We start from the raw sequence: 20,739 nt of genomic DNA, 5'->3' as shown, positions 1-20,739 counted from the left end.
AGCACAAGAAAAATCAACAAATAATCAGGAAAAGAAAAGCAAATTTATAAATAGAATTTCAACCTTTACCCACAAAATAAGGTAAACAGGACCCAAAACTCAATAAACTATGGGGGCCTATGCTCAAACGTCCCCGTTAAAAACAGTGTCTGTTTAGATCCATGGTAGAACCAACCAATTTTGAAATATTGAGCAATGCTCAAAGGAATTCGTATGTAAATGAGATTCACGTAAATTTAGCAAGCAGCTCGATAGGGAAAGCGCTTAGTACATGAGCAGAACTAACTCGCAGTAAGCGTCCATATTCTGTGCAAGCCCAGGAATCTCGCTGCTACACTCTCTCCTTTCCCCTGTAGTACTTTCTGGCTCCACTGTTCCCCTGTCTCCTTTCCCCTGGGCTGCTCCAATTCTGGCTCCACCTTCCTCCTGCAAATTACTTGTCTTCCCTCAGGCTGCTCCCGATGACTTTCTCTTGAGAATCTCCTCCTTGCTGAAATCTCCTCCAGCTGATTGCACCTATGAAATCAGCCGGGAGGGGGGGGGGGGGGGGGGAAGTCCCTATGTAGTCAGCTGGAGAGGCTTTCAGCAAGGAGATTACCAAGTGAAAATCATCCAGGCAGAGGGCAAGTAAGCTGCAGGAGGAAGGTGGAGCCAGCATCAGAGCAATCTGCTATTGAAAAAAGTGTCCTCCTTGCTGAAGCTCCCACCCCCCACCCCCCACCCCCACCCCCGCTTATTTGTCTGCCCCTCTAAGCTGTTCTCTGCTCTCAGACAAGTTTTGCTATTGAACAATGCGAGCAGAGTGCTTCTCCCAGAAGTCGCCCTCACACAACGAGAGCTCCAAACCTCATGGAAAATTTTGCATGTTAAAGATAGGCACTCCTTTCTGTGCATTGCTCAGATGGAATGCTCATTTTAATACTAATCAGCTCATTGTAATAAATTTGCATAAGATTATCATTACCTGCTACAGCGATCGGTAAGATGGACGCAGAATCCCTTTGTGCAATACTCGCTAAATAAGTACATAAGTAATGCCACACTGGGAAAAGACCAAAGGTCCATCCAGCCCAGCATCCTGTCCACGACAGCGGCCAATCCAGGCCAAGGGCACCTAGCAAGCTTCTCAAACGTACAAACATTCTATACATGTTATTCCTGGAATTGCGGATTTTTCCCAAGTCCATTTAGTAGCGGTTTATGGACTTGTTCTTTAGGAAACCGTCTAACCCCTTTTTAAACTCTGCTAAGCTAACCGCCTTCACCACGTTCTCCAGCAACAAATTCCAGAGTTTAATTACACGTTGGGTGAAGAAAAATTTTCTCCAATTTGTTTTAAATTTACTACACTGTAGTTTCATCGCATGCCCCCTAGTTCTAGTATTTTTGGAAAGCGTGAACAGACGCTTCACATCCAACTGTTCACTCAATATTTTATATACCTCTATCATGTCTCCCCTCAGCCATCTCCAGTTATCATATGGTGCTCCCTTGTTACTCTGTCCAATATTTTTGGCATCTCTTTTTTCACTCCTCTCCAAAATAACATCTGCAGCATTGATCAATTACTGTTGATAAATCAGTCCTTTAATTGTTTTTCTTTAATTTGTCCAGTGAAAAATCTTATATTTGCATTAAATTGTTTTTCAGCTTTTCCTGCGATATACATAAGAATAGCCATACTGGGTCAGACCAATGATCCATCGAGCCCAGTGTCTTGCTTCCAACAGTGGCCAAGCCAAGTCACAAGTACCTGGAAAAAAAAAACCAATTAGTAGCAACATCCCATGCTACCAATTCCGGGGCAAGCACAGTGGCTTCTCCTATGTCAATCTCAATAACAGACTATGGATTTTTCCTCCAGGAACTTGTCCAAACCTTTTTTTAAATCCAGATATGCTAACCGCTGATACCACATCCTCCAGCAGCGAGTTCCAAAGCTTAACTATTCTTTGAGTGAAAAAATATTTTCTCCTCTTTCTTCCATTTTCTGGCAAGCAATTTGTGTATCCTCCGTATTCAAATACTGGGTTTACAGCATGTTAAAAAAAAAAAAGTACCATTAATATAAACACATTGAGGAGCTCACCTAACAGTTTTCAGTCCTCAAACTACAGAGACAAGTTACTCTCCTGCTGCAGTGGGTCTATGAACATATTGACCATGGCCTTTTGCTGCAACATGGATGATATAGTCTTTTGAAGGTTTTGCATTCCCATTACCACCATCTTTACCCCTAGTGCATAAGTTACAAATGAGCTCCCCTTTTATCCTGGGCAATGTGTGGCCAGTATCTCTTTTCCTACCTACCATTATTTCTACTGTACTGTCATCGGGATGAGATTTCATATGGGCTTTAGGTAACAGGATCACCCATGTGAAGGTACACAAATGGACTTGAGGAAAAAAAAAATTCCAAGATACATAGCAATTCACCCAGACATGCCACAGAAATCACCAGTGCCACTGTTGGAGCAAGCCCTTCTATCTCCACGGCAAAAGGATGAAGCCAGACCTACCCTAGCTTCTTTTCATATGTACTCCTGTAAACTAGCATGTAGTACCTTATCAGTTTTGCAGCGGCTTCTACAGAGACATCTAAGAAAATAATCCTGAGGAACCGGGAACTAATGTATATCTATAAATTAAAATCTTGTTAACAAATAAATATCAGGAGATTCACATATTACTTTCTCCTCCAAGACCACTAAAGTAAAGATTTTGTCCGCCCTTTCAAAAGCTGAAACCCCTTTCTAATTAGGGGCAAAACTCTTGCAAATAGCTCTGTAAATACAAGAGCTACAAAGAATCAGCAACTTTTTAAAATCATCCTGCATACGTACACACACAGCACAATGCTTCTAACCATAAAATGTTATAAAATTCTTCTAGAAAACAAATGAAACATCTCCAACTTTTCTTACCATAATCATGGAAAAAAAAAAAACCCACAGCTGAGAATTACCTTGCCAGTGAAGTGTCCTTTACATCAAGTACCAGTGTGCTGTCTACTAATTCATTCAAGTAGCTGCTGCCCATCCGTGAGAGACGTGTGAAAGAGGGTCCCATGGTTTCCAGCAGCAGATCTTGAAGAAAGTTGGCTTTAGGAAAAAAAACAAGCAAGCAAAGTATGAATTTTCATACTGCCAAAAAATGAGGAGAAAACAAGCAAGCAGAGAGTATGAATGTTCATACTGCCAATTAAACTTCCAATTAGCTTAACATTCAGGGATAATGGATACTCTATCAGTTTAAGTCTCACTTCACACAAGACTGGACTCTGTGGCAATGTCTCACTTCTCTACCGTTGACCCTTCCTCCATCACTCAGAGCATTTATCTACTCATTCAGAAACAGTTGATCTTTGACAAAGAAACATTTGGTCTTACCTAACTTTCTTTCCTTTTGTTCACCAGACCAGTCCAGAATGAATGGGATGTAAAAATTTAAGAATAGCTGCTGTTTTCTTTCGTCACGCATGCTCAGTTTCAAAACAGAGCATGCACCTGAGGGGGAAAAGCAGCCACTCAGCACGGCGGCCAGAGATGGAGCTTGACGTACTGGCTCAGGAAGTCTATTCCAGGCATATGGTGCAGCAAGATAAAAGGAACGGAGTCTGGAGTTAGCAGTGGAGAAGGGTGCAGATAACAGAGATTTACCCAGTGAATGGAGTTCCCGGGGAGGAATGTAGGGAGAGATGAGAGTGGAGAGATACTGTGGAGCTGCAGAGTGAATGCAATTATAGGTCAATAAGAGGAGTTTGAACTGTATGCGTAAACGGATAGGAAGCCAGTGAAATGATTTGAGGAGAGGGCTAATATGAGCATAACGACACTGGTGGAATATTAGTCGTGCAGCAGAATTTTGAACAGATTGAAGGAGGAGAGAGATGGCTAAGTGGGAGACCTGTGAGAAGCAAGTTGCAATAGTCTAAGCGAGAGGAGATGAGAGTGTGGATGAGGGTTTTGGTAGTGTGCTCAGAAAGGAAAGGGCAAATTTTGGTAATATTATAGAGAAAGAAACAACAGGTTTTAGCAGTCTGCTGAATATGTGCAGAGGAGAGGGAGGAGTCGAAGATGACCCCAAGATTACGAGCTGATGAGACAGGAAGGATGAGAGTGTTATCCACAGAAATAGAGAATGGGGGAAGAGGAGAGGTTGGTTTAGGTGGAAAGATAAGAAGCTCAGTCTTGGTCATGTTTAGTTTCAGATGGCGCTGAGACATCCAGGGAGCAATGTCAGACAGGCAGGCTGATACTTTGGCCTGGATTCCTGATGATATTTCTGGTGTGGAGAGGTAGATCTGGGAGTCGTCAGTGTAAAGATGATACTGAAAACCATGGGATTAGATCAGAGTACCATGGGAAGAATTATAGATGGAGAAATGAAGAGGGCCCAGAACAGATCCCTGAGGTACACCAACTAAGAGTGGGATAGAAGTAGAGGAGGATCCACTAGAGTATACACTAAAGGTTGTTAAATTGTACAGCGCTGCGTAACCCTAGTAGCGCTCTAGAAATGTTAAGTAGTAGTAGTAGTACACTGGGAGAGATAAGAAAACCAGGAAAGAACAGAGCCCTGAAATCCAAGTGAGGACAGCGTATCAAGGAGTAGGCTGTGATCAACAGTGTCAAAAGCAGCAGATAGATCGAGAAGGATGAGGAGAGAATATAGACCTTTGGATCTGGCCAGGAACAGATCACTGGAGACTTTAGCAAGCACTGTTTCAGTTGAATGAAGGGGGCGAAAGCCAGATTGAAGTGGATTAAGAATAGTTTGAGATGAAAGAAAGTCAAGGCAACGGAGGTGAACAGCATGTTCAACTATCTTGGATAGGAAAGGGAGGAGGGAGATGGGGCGATAGTTGGAAGGACAGGTAGGGTCCATTGAAGGTTTTTTAAGGAGTGGTGTGACTACGACACGTTTGAAGGCATCAGGAAGAGTCGCAGTGGAAAGTGAAAGATTGAGGATATGACAGATAAAAGGGATGACAGTAGGAGAGATAGTATTAAGTAGATGGGTGGGAATAGGATCAGAGGAACAGGTAGTTAGTTTCGAGGAGGAAATAAGATGTGTAGTTTCCTCTTCAGTGATTTCAGAAAAGGAAGAAAAGGAGGCAGGGGTTGGAGGGTTAAGAGAATGGACTAAGGGAAGGAGAGGTGGAGGTGACCTGGTTGAGAATTCAAGTTTAATCTTGTGAACCTTATCATGAAAGAACTCAGCCAGAGTCTGGGGGGAAAGTGAAGGGGGAGTTGGAGGTGAAGGCACTTTGAGGAGAGAGTTCAGTGTAGCAAAGAGACGTTGAGGGTTTGAGCCAAGAGAATTTGTCAACTGGATGTAATAGTCCTGTTTGGCAAGTAAAAGAGTAGACTGAAAGGAGGTCAGCAAGAGTTTGAAATGTATGTAGTCAGCATGGGCACGGGATTTCAGCCAAAGGCGTTCGGCAGAGCGGGCACAGGAGCGTAGGTAGCGGATTCTAGAGGTCAGCCAAGGCTGGGATTTGGTATGTTTTACAGAACGGGGAATGGAAGGAGCGAGAGTATCCAGAGCAGAGGAGAGAATAGTATTATAGGAAGAGACAGCCTCATTGACAGACTTGGATAACATAGTGGTAGAGAAGAGATTTAAAAAAACACTGGAGGACAGAGTAGAAGGGTCAATAGCCTGAAGATTCCTAAATGTATTGGTTAAGATCGGACGGGACTGGGGAGGAGGGTGTTTAAGTGTGAAAGTTATCAGATGATGCTCAGAGAGGGGAAGAGTTGAGGCACAGAAACTGGAGAGTGAGCAGTTTGAGAAGAGGATATGATCAAGACAGTGGCCATTCTGGTGAGTGGGGGCAGTGGAGCACATTAGAGACACAACCCCAGAATTAGACTTTGCAAGGTTGGCAGGGACATGGAGTGAAGAATTGGGGGGTGGAGGTAACTGCAGTGCTACTCAAAGAGCATGTCACCAGCCTTTGAAAAAGCTCCATGGTGACGGCCCATTGGGAACTCCAGTAGGTTTGTATTGCGGGCATATATTTCCCCATGACGAGCATTTCATATGGGATTGTTGCCTGATGGAGCATGTATGAAGTGTGGAGCAGAGGGAGCAAACCTGGGACACAGATTTTGGAATTTCCCAAATGTAATGGACTTTTGGAAAAGATTATTAAAATTGGTGTCAGCTATATGGTCGGCCAGGTGGCACTATGATCCAAAGCTGCTGTTTGGGTAACTCAGGATGGGGCCCGCCAGTGCTCCCGGGATTTCGAGACTTTGTGGTGCGAACTATAATGATTGCAAAAAAAAAACCATCCTGTCGGGGTGGCTGTCCGCACATACTCCATCAATTCAGTGCTGGCGTGGTCAAATGTTGCTTCTGATGCGACTTGAGAGACTGGAGGCAAACAACTCGACCCCCACCAGGGACCGGAGATTCCAACATAGATGGGCTCCCTTTTGGGAAACCCTTACCCCCGCAGCACGAGGACATTTATTTAACTTGTAATTGCAGATATAGAGGAAGCATTGTTTGGTAAACTTGAGTAAAGCTATTGATGTTGGAAGGGAAGGGGGGAAACAGAGATAATGCTGTGTGTTTATAGAACTGGAGAGTTATTGTTTGTTTATACATGCTTAATAAAAATGATTGAAACATATTAGTCTCACAAAACTTTCTTGCACAGCATTCCAGTTATGTGCAAATATATGCTGGTACTTCTCATTTCTTCAGACATGCAATGAGTATGGCCGCCCTTACTGCAGAACCTTGATGTGTGTTTATCTGATAGGCTTCCCCCCAATTAGCAGTTCTGTGTTCTTTGAATTAGCATATCAGCTTACTGCATCACCACTAAATAATTTTTTCAGTCTTATGGTGGAAGCCATGCACTCATCCATCAGAGCATGGCTCTACCACACGGCTCTCTGCATCTATCCCAGAGACAGGAGAATAGTCATGCACTACACTGGAAAGAGAACAAAATGCTTCAGCCTCAAGATAGCCTTTCCTCTTAAGTCTTGTCAAGAGGAGTACAATTTCTTGACTACCATGGCCTACAAAACTGAGGCAAAATATACATAATTTTGTTTTGAATTTAATAAGCAAAATGTGCAAGTAATTTAGGAAGAAAAATATAAGCTGTCTTCTCACGCCTATAAATGTATTCATTAAAAGTCATAAAAAAACAATTTCACATAACATACATAATAAAACCTAAAAATCAAAACACCATGGGACATGTTTACTAAAGGGTGTTAAGTTTTTGCACTTATGTTGCATTCCATGCAAAACTGAACACACTGTAAGTGCAGTACATGCAGGGGGTGGGACCAACATCTGCCCTGCATGTACCATACAAGTCAGAGTCCTACTGCATGGCATCGCAATACATGCAGTGTCAGATAAGGTGGTGCAGCCCTGGCAGAATAGTAACCAGGTAGCAAGTGCCACTCTCCCACCCCCACATTTGAGATTCCGTGCCAATCCCACCTGCCATCCAATCTCTCTTCCCCCCTCCTTGACATCAGAATCCCCACCTCCTTATAATGAAGAGACCCCTACCACTTATACTGCAAGACTACTTCTAGAGGTCATTGCAACCATTTTGACAGCTGCAGCCGGACAAGAGGCAGCAGAAGGATCAGGGATGTATTGGGGAGTGTCAAAGTCAAGAATTAAATGTCAGGAGACTTTAGGGAAAGAGCCAAGCCCATGTTACCAGGCTGCTGGTAGTGCTGCTGCACTTCCTGCCACCTCTTGATGCAGCGGCAGTGCAGCTACATTGTCATCAGTCATGACAGCTAATGCGTGGCACCAAATCACAAACTAGGTGCCACAGTCACACACCTCTGCTCCTCCCTTGCCATTCCCACCAAGCTGTGTGAAGCAATTAGCGTGAATTTCACAATTGCACTTTCAACCTGTTAGGTGTTAGCGAAAACTTGCGCTAACACACGTTGACACTCATACTAGCTGCTTAACACAGCTGAGTAAACATCCCCTCATGTACACAAATTTAACAAGCAAATAAAAACGGTTTCCTAAAGGACAAGTCCATAAACCGCTACTAAATGGACTTGGGAAAAATTCACAATTCCAGGAATAACATGTATAGAATGTTTGTACGTTTGGGAAGCTTGCCAGGTGCCCTTGGCCTGGATTGGCCGCTGTCGCGGACAGGATGCTGGGCTCGATGGACCCTTGGTCTTTTCCCAGTGTGGCACTACTTATGTACTTCAACGTACACTGAAAATTCTGGGCTCAAATGTGTTCTGTAACGTCATAGTCAAATGCTAAATGAGTGGACTGTTAATAGTTAAACTCACCTTCAGCTGCTGTCTCTACTGTCTTCAGTTTAATGTCTTCTATTACCAAGGAAATATCCTTGTCCCTGGCTTCATTACATGCTGCTAATTGATACAAAATATCTGTAGTCCGTGTGTTCACTTCGTAATGAGAAATAGGTTTGTCACCAAATACCTTCTTGAGCCACAAAACAATCTGTCAAATTAAAACATGAAAACCTTTGTTTAGTTTTACTAGGGTGAAATATCAAACCAGAGATTTGAAACCCAATCGAAAGTCTCTTATCAGTGATCATACACAGCAGGGGAGCCAAGTCGGATTTTCAAAATTTCCCCAATGAATATACCTCCATTTGCATACAATGGAGGAGGAACATTCAAATAGATCTCATGCATATTCATTGGGGAAATCCTGAAAACCCGACTGGACTGTGGCCCTTGAGGACAAAGCCCTGATATACAGCACAGCCACTATTACAAGCTAACCCGGATACAGTGAAAATTTATAAATTCAAAAAAGGCACTTTCCAACATTATAGACTGCTAAACTAACATGGAGGAGTGGCCTAGTGGTTAGGGTGGTGGACTTTGGTCCTGAGGAACTGAGTTCAATTCCCACTTCAGGCACAGGCAGCTCCTTGTGACTCTGGGCAAGTCACTTAACCCTCCATTGCCCCATGTAAGCCGCATTGAGTCTGCCATGAGTGGGAAAGCGCGGGGTACAAATGTAACAAAATAAAAATACTACTACTAAGACTCTCGTTATCAAACGAGTCTAGTTGTTGAATAACGTCATTTTTATACTAGTTTCAAAAATCAATTGTCTGGAACCTCATGACAAGTAACACAAAATTCAAGAGAAAAAAAAAAAAAAAAAAGATACCTTTTGTTTTTAACAACATCCTATATAATAATTCTCACCTCCAACGTTCTAGGCATGGGACCGTGGCTCCCTGGCTGCAAGTGGTCTGCGAGGCAGACACGCACGGACGTCACTGACGTCAACACAGCTGATTCCAAGGCAAGGGGAGGAGTAGGGAAAACTCCTCCTACTGCCTCGGAATCAGCTGTCACCCCCCCCCCCCCCCGCGCTATGGCCCCCTCGAAACCCACCCCATCCCGCAAACCTGTCGATTGCCCCCCCCCCCCCGGAACGCCGAAAACTGCCGCCACCGCCGTTGTTGTGCTACCTTCCCTTCCCGTTGGTTCTTCAATCATCTTCTTAGAAAGTTTAACTCCGTGCGTCTGACGTCAGACGCACGGAGTTAAACTTTCTAAGAAGATGATTGAAGAACCTATGGGAAGGGAAGGTAGCACAAAAGCGGTGGCGGCAGTTTTCGCTGGCACGGGGGGGGGGGGGGGGGGAACGACAGGTTCGCGGAAGGGGGGTTCGAGGGGGCCGTAGCACGGGGGGGGGGGGGGGGGATTGCCTGCCTAAGGCCCGTTTCCTTGCCTACAGAAACGGGCCTTTTTTTACTAGTTTTATTATGAAACACTACTTTACATGCCATTCATAAATATTTCTTCGTAGCCTGTTCCTCAACCTCACCCTTATATCCAGGCAGAATATCATATACCTCATCAATAACAGGAGTACACAAACTACATATTTCGTCCAACAGCATACTTTATGTTTAAATCATATTTATTGAACAAAGCAATAGGAAACGATACAAACAAGTACTTAAATTCAAAGTGTCTAACAAAGCTAATACATCTTGTAACTAAAATTTTAACAATCATTCCCGTCCCTCCCTCCACCCAATGGCACCACGGCAAACAAGGATAAGAAAACAATTCCCATGTTAACATGTAACAATCAGATATTTAATAACCTACTACGTGCTTGCACAGACAATATGTCCCAAAAATGTTCCCAAGCAGCACAAAGTTTAATGACTTTAACATTTGCAAAATAATGAATCTGGAGTCATCCCAGCCGCATCTGATAACTCATATAGGATCTCCATCGCTGCAGCAAGGGTTCCACAGTGGATAACCAGTCAAACAAGATGGTTTTCAATGCCATCAGAACAGCCACTCAAAGGAAAGCCTTACCCCTGTGGAAACCCAGAATCAAACACACAAAAATTAAAAAGTATCAAAGGCGAACACTGTTCAGAAAAAGACCACAGATGATGGTAAGTAGCCAGTAATCGTGACCAAAACCTTTGTACTGCCATGCAAGTCCAGAACACATGTCCCAAGGTAGCTCTGGAAGCATTACGTTTAGGGCAAATTTGTAAAGCAGTTCACGGTAGGGCACAGAAACCACGTTTGTGTATCAATTTGTAAAGCAGTTCACACTGGGGCACTGAAACCACACACTTTTGTGTATCGATAGGATAAATGTTTTTATTAAGAGAGACTGTGAAATGTTCATCTGCAAATCAGTACTCCATGCCCTACCTAAAGCAGCGCAATCCAAATCTTCTGTAGTGTTTTGCAAATAACGATGGTGAAAGTTAACGGGACTCGTTGCCAAGACCCCAACATATAAGAATGTAATTGTCTCTTGAACATCTTTTACCAAATGTTCCCAAGCCAAAGAATGAACATAGGGGTCCCTTTTTCCAACCTGTGGAGCTGTTTTTCCCGCACGCCAGGGATGATTTTTCCGAAGCCGAAAAAAAAAATGGCCACGCAGTGAGATAACTCTTACCGCGTGACCACGCGGAGGGGAGTCCTTACTTCAATGGCAATAAGGTTTCCCACACTAACCTGGTGGGTGATACCCGATTACCGCCGTGCAAGTCATTTCCGGGGGTTTTCTTTTTTCCTCCGGAAATGGCGCACGCTCGGATCGGGACTATCGCCGGCAGCCACTTTGGGTCGGCAGTAGTCCCGAAAGAGCGAACGGTAAGCCCGCGTTGGGCTTACCGTCGCTCTATAAAAGGGCCCCACAATGTCTAAGTTGCATGTAAATTATACGTTTGTTTTATGTGCTGAGAATGGGCACATTTTGCATTCGTCAGTTACAACCTGCATTAGCGCAAATCTTTTTATTATTGAACTATTCAAAATATGAACGATAACAGAAATGTAGGCAGAAAAATAAAAAAAAATGTGTACAATTTAGTCTTGGCTTCCTAATTGCAATACACAAAGGAGCTAAACAAAGAAGAGGGCTTTGGCTCTTATAGCCCCTTACAATAAAACATGGTACAGCCATTAACCCATCGAATTCCATCCCACCCTCCCCCTTTTATATTTATGATTAAGCAGTAAATAGCTGAAGTGGATGTTAAAGCTGTGAGGGAAAATTTTGGGTACCCTGGTACCAATCACTGATATGTTTCATACCACATGCAACAGTCAACCTGCGCAAAGTAAGCAAGCCCACACCCCCATGGATCTTCAGCTGCACTACCGGCATGCAAGGTTTTTTCACCCTGCCAGAGACAGAGCTAAAAAATCTAATTAAGTATTTTCCCATCCCGGTGGTATAAAAAGTAATAACATTTGAAAAACATACAACCACTTCAGGACCAGAATCATGTAAAACAGTGCCACACTTGCAGACTGAAATGAATTTCCTCCAACAAAGATGTTACATTAATAAAGGGTACTGAAATCACCAGAGATTAAGACACAAAGGTATTGCAATGCCTGGTTCTCCCACTAACTTGGTCAAACACCTTTTTGGCGTCAAGACTTAAGGCCAAGGTGTAGACAACCCTAGCGTTTGACAGTGGGGGAAGGCTAATAACACTATACAAACATTCAGGATTGATTGATGACCCTGAACAAATCCCACGTGTTCTGGACTCAAATGTAGGCAAGTAGGTATAATCGTTAATCAGTATGTTGGGTGGATAGGTGGAGTTTGGGTGGATATGTTTCCTTTGTAATTTGGGAGGGGGGAGCCAATAAAGGCTTGTTTTGCACAATGCAATTGGGTCTCCAATTATACTTGATGCCACCTTTTTATTCCTAAGACTAGTGTAGGCAATAATATTCTCACCCAGGACAGCTTTTGCCGTATTCCAAAATAGCACGGGCTGATCTCGATGACCCCCATTATGAAGAATCGATCCTACTTTTCCACATTTTTCTACTAAGTGAAAAACTCTTTATTATGACACAAATATGTTGGAAATCGTCAACTCTCCCACAAGTGGATGATGTTCCGGGGGCATCTACATCCACCCAAACCATTGAATGGTCAGAAACTTCCCCAGGGCCCACTACAGCTGAGGAGATTGGCGGGACATGTTCCCATCAGACAAAAATATAATCCAAGCGAAACATGATGCCATGGGACCTGTAGAGGTCAGTATAATCGTGCTCAAAAGGGTGGAGGAGACGCCAGCAGTCCACCAAGTCCAGCTCCTCTGCAAAAGAAGATAACATCCCTTCACCAGGACTACAACCCTTCCCACCTCTACACCCTTGCCAACAATCACCCACCACCACCACCACCAAATCGTGCTGAACAAAAGAAGTAGCTTTTGCAATAGTGTTGGGTAAAAAACAGGGGGTTGGGCCATAGATCACCAAGAGATAAAATTCCCTACTTTGTACCCACACTTTTACCAGTAAATAATGACATTTATCATCTGCAAGTATATATTGAGTCCCATCAAACATATAAACGGCAAGTGACCGTACTCACTCGCAAATACGCAGTAGATACTTCCCTCTCTGTCCCGCCCCCGCGTCAATACGTGATGACAGGGGCGGGACAGAGAGGGAAACTGCGCTCCCCCCCAAGGTCGCCACCGGTAACCCCCCCACCTCGAGTCGCCGCCGCTGCCACTGGTGCCCCCCCCCCCACCCGGAGTCGCCGCTGCCGCCACCCCTCCACCCGCCCCGTCTCATCGCTATTCAACTTACATCTCCACAGCAGGCAGATCAGCTGAGCTGCGGTTGGCCTTCCTTCCCTGGCTGTGTCCCGCCCTCGCCGACGTTACGTCACACGAGGGCGGGACACAGGCAGAGATCGAAGGCCAACGGCAGCTGAGCTGATCTGCCTGCTGCGGAGTTGTAAGTTGAATAGCGATGAGACGGGGCGGCGGGAGAGCGGACAGCGGCGACCCACCAGCCCGTTTTAACGGGCTCAACGGCTAGTAATGTAAAGATTTCTGAAATATAGCTACCCCCCTCCCACCTTCGGCTGCCAGATGAAGAATAAAAAAACATCTACAACCCAGTGCCTTTGACTGATGATGAACATAAAAAGCTCCAATCGGGTCTCTTGAAGACATGCTATGTGAGCTTGTTGACGGTTCAAAGAAGGGGATGGGACGACTTCCCTGTGAGGAAAGGCTGAATCAGCTAGGGCTCTTCAGCTTGGAGAAAAGATGGTTGAGGGGAGATATGATAGAGGTATTATAAAATAATGAGTGAAGTGGAATGGTAAATGTGAATCGCTTGTTTACTCTTTCCAAAAATACTAGGTCTAGGGGGCACGCAATGAAACTACAAAGTAGTAAATTTAAAACAAACTGGAGAAAATATTTCTTCACTCAACATGTAATTAAACTCTGGAATTCATTGCCAGAGAATGTGGTAAAAACAGTTAGCATAGCAGGGTTTAAAAAAGGTTTGGATAGCTTCCTAAAAGAAAAGTCTATAAGCCGTTATTAAAAATGGACTTGCGAAAATCCACTGCTTATTTCTAGGATAAGCAGCATAAAATGTACTGTACTGTTTTGGGATCTTGCCAGGTACTTGTGATATGGCTTGGCCACTGTTGGAAACAGGACGCTGGGCTTGATGGACCTTCGGTCTGTGCCAATATGGAAACACTTATGCTTTTAGGTCTTGGGATACAAGTGTAATCATGGTCTGGTATTACACTTTCATCAGGATCAACAGACATTGGGGCTTATTTTCAAAGCACTTAGACTTACAAAGTTCCATAGGATACTTGAGGGCATGGTTGAGAACTGTTGTGCAGGCATGTTTTCAAATATAACTGACTCTGGACAGCACTTCTGCATGAAGGTAGCTCTTCCCTCATTATCTTGTTGGCACATGTTAATGCACACTAATGTGCACTTTTCACTACAGATACAACTTCATGCAATGGAACCTAATTCCTAATAACATACATTAATGCACCCAGTTTAGTAAATCTAGCTCTTAGGTAATTTCTGTCTCTAAATACATTACTCATAATTCTTAAAAGACATTTCAACAATGAACCTCTGAAGTCCTTCATCAATGACCTTGACAGTTTTAACACTGAACGTATTTCTCTCCTGCACAAAGTTCTCAAACAGATGAATACCACCTCCAACCCCAAAGTAATGTGCTTTACTAGCCATATAGATAAGTCCTTTCTTATCTAGTAAAGCAGAAAGAGTGTTGTGCAAAGCACTGAAATAATTACTATTGTAAATGGTCTCTGAGGTGAGAATGACATCATACTTTTCATTTTTAACTAGATGACTGAACTGTGACCATTCTCCAGAGAAAAATCGGCACCCGGGCAGAATGCCTTGATTTTTGACAGCTTTTTTACATCTTTTTGAGCTTGGTTGGTAGTTGTCCGGATTGCCTTCTTTTCCCTCAATATCACAGTTAAGTAACACATTTGGCACTGTTATTTCATCAATGACGGTGCTGTTGTAGTCTTGAAAATGAACTTCTTTTGCTTTTCGCTTTAGTGCAGTAATGCCCAGTAGCCCTGCTCCACAGCCAAGATCCAACACTTTTTTGTCAGTGAACTGCACATCTTTATCCTCCAAATAATTCAGGAGATCAAAAGTGCATTCCCAGATCTTCAACCCTCCTTCATAGACGCCAGAGATTAGGTCAGATTGGGAAGAAACAGTCTTGGATACTATGCCTTCTGCATGCTTGTCACTATCAGCCAACATCATTTCCACCACAGAAACATTGACGTATTGCAGACCTGGCATACCTTCTACAACTTTATTTTCCAGTGCTCTGTTGATATCAACTGGCACACTATGCTCTTTAGCAATTTTCAAGCAGGCCTGTTTTTCTGCGGACTCGGGTTCTTTCATGTCTTGGTTGTGTGGGGATCTGATGCATAGTTCATCAGAAACTACGAATGTTCTTTGCATTAAAGATTCCTCTTTGTTGTCCACCGCTAAGTCACTCAGACTTTCACCTGTTTCACAGATGTGTTCTAATTTTTCAGTCTCATCTATGGCAAAGTTAAATTGGAATGCCATGTTCTCATATATTTAAGGTATTGTTATGCACAGACGTAATATGAAACGACACAGTAGAAAAAATATCGCAGACCATCTGCGTGCAGCAGCTGCGCAGATAATTCTTACGTAGTGTTATCGACTCTCCAAACCAGGTAATGACTCCATGCAAAAACTCCTGGTAAATAAAAAAAAAAGACAAAAATGTTTTCTAAAAATCTAAATATTTCTTAAACATCACAATAAACAAACATGGTTGAGTATACTTCTGTAGAAGATGAAACCAAAGCGTTTCTTAAAACAGAAACAATAAGGTCTAAGGAATTAAAGTCTGTCCAACTGCATAAGCTTAAGTTCAATAATCAGCCGCTACTCATGGGGAAAGGACCTCAGTAACCAAAACTGCATCTACTTGTATATTCATCTGCTTTTGTATATGGTTCCTTTAAAAGCCTTTGACGGTACTATGTAAGCCACATTGAGACTGCAAGTAGGTGGGAAAATGTGGGGTACAAATGCAATAAATAAATAAAAACCCTAAATGTAACTTTTATATAGTGCTGCTTTTGCAAAAAAAAGTGGTTTAAAAACATGAAACAGATAAAGCTATGCAAAAGCCAAAGTGTGCTCTTTTCAAAATGATCAAAAAATGAAACACTTATCTTATTGTAAAAATCCAAACGGGGTCCATTTCACCTTCATATCTGGCTTCCTCAGGAGATACTACATAATTCAGCATAGCAACAGTCCATCATTCAAGCAAAGCTTCTATGCTGAATTGAGGTAACGTTGCTGCTGGAAGCCACGGCAGCCATTTTTACCAAGGTGAAGGCATGGGTAAGAGCTAGTGGGGATCGCTCATGCCCCAACACACCACTAGAACACCAGAGAAGTACGGTAGGCCTGGGGGGGGGGAACAACTAAGCGTGCAAGTTCGGGGGGAAGGAGTCAGTGACAACTCTGTCGGTTCAGAGAACTTGCGGTGGAGGAGGAGGAGGAGGGAGATCATGGGGAGGGAAAAGGAGGAATGACAGACATCACAGGTGTGGGAGGGAGGGGAATGCCGGGAACTACAGGGGACAGAAAGGAGAAAAAGAAGGATAGAAGGGGAGGAATGATAGAATATTAACTCTCAGTTTATATTCAAGTTAACATTTTTCCCCTACAAGGGGGGGGGGGGTGTTATCTTGGTTTATGTTCGAGTATAAACTGTAGTATGGCATAGTATGCTACTTAAATTGTTAACACAATATGCAATAAAAACCTCTTAACAGACAGCATAGGGTGTAAACAAAGGTGAAACATATAGACAAATGAGATAGAGTAACAGGAGTTAGAAAATTGCCTAGGGCAGGAGTGGGTAAGTCCTGCTACAGTATGTGCAGCCGGTGTTACTCCTTGTATGTTTTCGACCAGCAAAATAGTTGCTTCTTCCATTAAAGGCTTGGGAGAAGAGCCAAGCTTTCATCTGCTTCCTGAAATAGAGATAACCTTGTGTTCAGCGAAGCCTTTCAGGGAGTGCATTCCAGAGTCTGGAGGCTACTCTAGAAAAGGCTCCCGGGTGGGTGTCACATCATGCGACGTCCTTTGGAAAGGGTGCGATTAGGGATTTTCCTTGGGAGGATGTTAGTGACCTTGGGGGTGCAGCCTGGTACGGGGGCGGGGGGCTGTAGAGGGAGATTCTGTTCTTCAAGTACTCTGGCTCATTTCCTTTAAGGGCCTTGAAGATCAGACATAGAGTTTAGCCCTGAACTGTACAGGTAGCCAGTGAAGTTTTTGCAGAAATGGTGCAATATGGTCACGTTGCTTACAACCTTCTTTCAGTCTTGCTGCAGCATTCTGAATAAACTACTTCAAACCAGAGCAAAACTCACTGGTAAGATGCTCTTCCCCTCTCTGCCCTACATGATGACATACTTGGGGAAACAGAAATACATCTCAACCATCTACCCTGTATTGCTGTTTCAAATCTGAGAAAGGCACAACGCTCCCTTCTTCCATTATCATGTACTACGGCTGTTTGATCCCTGCACTCTCTCAATGGAGAAAACTTTGCACTGCTAACCATAGAAATAAATTCCCATTGCCCCACAATGACAGGTACACACAGAGCTCCACCTAGTGCCTCAACTGTCTATATAGCCGTCTCCACATCAACCGTCCTGAATGCACTGATCTAAACGTTGTAACACTGGGCAAAACCCTCAATGTCAGCACAAAGCACATATTTCAAGGAAACGGGAGACACCAGCCACTGCTCCCTATCTAATGAAGTATAATCTGCAGAATCAAAAAGCCAATTTTTAAGAAGACGTAATGAGATGCTAGATTATACCCCCTCCAAATCTGGCAACCCAACCCCAATGCCAAGGACCCTTCAACAAATTCAGAGTAATAGGGGCTTATCCATCCTCTCCATAGAGGATGTATATAAGCTGAGGCCATAGCTAGGTTAAGGAGGCCCAGGGGGAAGCAGTGATGCCCAACTGCATTTGCCGCCACCACCTACATGTGAACTGCAACTGCTGCAGTCAGGTAGGCCAAGATCAATACATTTTTTGATTAGCTTTTGAAGGTAGCCCTTCTTCGTCAGATCAGAAATAACCAAATTTTTATAAGTAACAGCATAGGAACTCTGATACATCATCTCGTTCGTACTTAACTCTCCATTACCCTACATGTTCTGGCCTCAAGTTTAAAGCCACTTACACATCCACCTTCCCCTATGTTGGTGCTCATTTGTGGAATGGATTACCTAAATCTGTAAAAACTACTCCCAATCATCTGACCTTCAGGAAAGAACTCAAGACCACCTTATTTGGAATAGCTTACGCTAAAGTCCCACCATTGCATCCCTAACTTGTACTGTACCTATCTTAATGACATCCTCCACTTTCTTACCCCTTCTCCTTCTCTGTAATTACTTACTGATCACTCCTACTTCCATGTACTTGATTGTTTATGCCAAATTAATGTATCCCTTTTCCAGCCCTTTACTGTTGTAAGCCATATTGGGCCTGCCCCCGGGTGGGAAAATGTGGGATATAAATGCCATAAATAAATATAAGTGAAACATCAAAGTATTTCAGTGACAGTCTGAAAGGATGAGGGAGGGGTGGGCTAGGTGAGAAACAGGATGAGGGACAGGGAGATATGCATGGTGATCAGAGGGTGACAAAGCAGTGAAATTTCATGGTTTATAATGGGCTAGAAAACCCAGATCTTTGTTAAGTCCTGTCTGATGGGTGTCAAAATATTTAATCATTTTGACTTCAAAGGTCTTGTGTTCCTGTATTGTTTTAAAGTTTCCCTTAAGTATTCTCACCATAAAATCATTAGTACAGTGTCCTGGTTTTGTAAAGTGCTGTCCCACAGAGGTAACATGCTGGTTGGCACTGGCATTTTTCATATGATGTTTATGTAAATTAAATCTCATCTTCAGCATCTGACTTGTTTCTCCAATATAGCAACCTTCGTCACATTTTTTACACTGGATAACATATACTACATTGGAAGATGAGCGGATCCCTTTATGCTGAATATTTTTCCTTTGTGAATGATTGTGGGGTCTTGTGAAATGTTTTTGCATAGTTTACAGCTGGATATATTGCAAGGATGAGTGCCATTCTCTTCTTTATGGGTCTCTGATGAGAGCTTGCTTCTCACTAGCTTGTGTTTTAAATTGGGTGGCTGTTGGAAGGCCAGCACTAGTGGGAATGGGAATATCTCTTTCAGTTAATTCATCCTCCTTGAGTAGTGGGGTATTATTGGCAGAATCCTACCTATGACTTGTGAAATTCAATTTAAGAAATGTTATCTTAAAACCTCTTTCCAAAACACGTTAACAACCTGCATGTCAATTGTTGGATTATTTACTCTCTCTTGTTTTACAAATTGTTCTGAACTCCTTGAGGATACTATCCAATGTTCATTATGACTAATGGTGGAATCTGCTATGCACCTACTTATAAGCTTGAAGTCTACTTTGCTAAGAAATCAAATAGACTGCATAATTTCAAGGACACCAATGGTCATCTTTATCTTGTTTTGTATATTGCAATACCTAATTATCGCATGTATTGGCATGGCTTTCTGTTGCCGTTTGATGTTAATGGTTTATTCTCTTTATGTTACTTGCCAACATTTTTGAATAAAGAAAAAGAAATAGAAGTGGCAGAGGACGTCAAATAAGGAGCTGACCTTGGTCAGGGGAATAAGTTTTAATAACAAAATCACCCTTCAAATCGCAGATCTGAACACGAATCCCAGTAGCACTAATCTACTGTCACTAACCTCAACACCATTCAGTTCAGAAAGTAGTGGAGATCCACGTGAACACCCAAAGCGGCGCCAAGGCCGCTGCCAAAAACAATCAAACTACCTGTGCATGAACCGAAAGAGCCAGGGCTACTAGGAGGACTATAATCGAGTCTCTTCCATACCACAACCCGCCGGCGATGATAAGTCACTCCCGAGTCCAGTATATCAATGAATTGTCTTCAGGGGACGAGACCCTGACCTTCATCAGGACAGTCAGGCACCACCGCCTACCTTCCCACCACACACGAACTAGTGTGCTAGGGAGATGAACGAAGCCGAGCGGGAGATCGCCGGCCTTACAAGCCCTGGACGATCAAAGATGGCGGCGCCCATTCAGAATGACACAATGCAGCTGCAACGAAAAAGCGCCACGTACCAGGTCAACCTGCCGCGGCAGGGAGCTAGCGGTCTGCATTCTCGTCCACAGGCTCTGATTTTTTTCCCTCTGTATTGCCCCTGCGGCTGCTTATTCGTCCCTCCCCTTCTGCACCGAGGGAAGAAGAAAAATGGCCGCACACAGTACCCCTGCCGCTCACCGGCTACGTAACTTCCTGCGGAAACGCGTTGCTTCTCTGCTGTTTGCAAACTGGCGGTCTGGGATTGGAAGAGAGAGAGAGGTTGTTGCAGGGTAGGTTGGAACAAAGCAGGAGTTTAGCTGAAACAATTGAAAACAATAGCAAAAGATTATTAGACATAGAATAAAATAAAATAAAACATAGAAAAGAAAATAAGATTATACCTTTTTTATTGGACTAAATAACTATTTTTTATTAGCTTTCAAAGGTGGCCCTTCTTAGTCAGATCAGTTACATCATCTTATTTTCTTTTGTATGTTTTATTCTATTTCTATTGAATTTGAGTACCTTTAAAAGTGGACTAACACGGCTACCACATAGCTCTACAAAAGATTATTAGAAATAAGGGACTGCATATACATGGTCCATCTGTAAAAAGTAAAAAGCTGTTCCAGCTGGATAGGCAGTGCCTTCAAAGGTGGA

General features: G+C 43.3%; 2 protein-coding genes across 2 annotated transcripts in view; both read right to left on the bottom strand.

Moving 5' to 3' along the window:
- Positions 1-20,266, bottom strand: part of LOC115462853 (HAUS augmin-like complex subunit 1) — a 60,203-nt gene extending 39,937 nt beyond the window's left edge. The window contains exons 1-3 of the mRNA XM_030192897.1: positions 20,118-20,266; positions 8,316-8,490; positions 2,966-3,101 (exon numbers count right to left, since the gene is read on the bottom strand). Of these exons, the coding sequence (XP_030048757.1) occupies positions 2,966-3,101; positions 8,316-8,490; positions 20,118-20,156 (350 nt within the window). The 5' untranslated portion in view covers positions 20,157-20,266. The remainder of the gene's footprint in view (positions 1-2,965; positions 3,102-8,315; positions 8,491-20,117) is intronic.
- LOC115462852 (histidine protein methyltransferase 1 homolog) lies at positions 13,963-15,541 on the bottom strand. Its single transcript, XM_030192896.1, has one exon. It carries the CDS (start codon positions 15,440-15,442, stop codon positions 14,408-14,410), a length of 1,035 nt encoding a protein of 344 aa, XP_030048756.1. The 5' UTR covers positions 15,443-15,541; the 3' UTR covers positions 13,963-14,407.
- Positions 20,267-20,739: the final 473 nt, after the last annotated feature.

This window comes from Microcaecilia unicolor, chromosome 2, assembly GCF_901765095.1.
Source record: "Microcaecilia unicolor chromosome 2, aMicUni1.1, whole genome shotgun sequence".
NCBI lineage: Eukaryota > Metazoa > Chordata > Amphibia > Gymnophiona > Siphonopidae > Microcaecilia > Microcaecilia unicolor.
Note: the sequence above shows the minus strand (reverse complement) of the source record. Positions and strands in the feature narration are given on the sequence as shown.

Coding starts and splice junctions, on each gene's coding strand:
- LOC115462852 (XM_030192896.1), bottom strand. CDS start 15,442: ATGGCATTCCAATTTAACTTTGCCATAGATGAGACTGAAAAATTAGAA.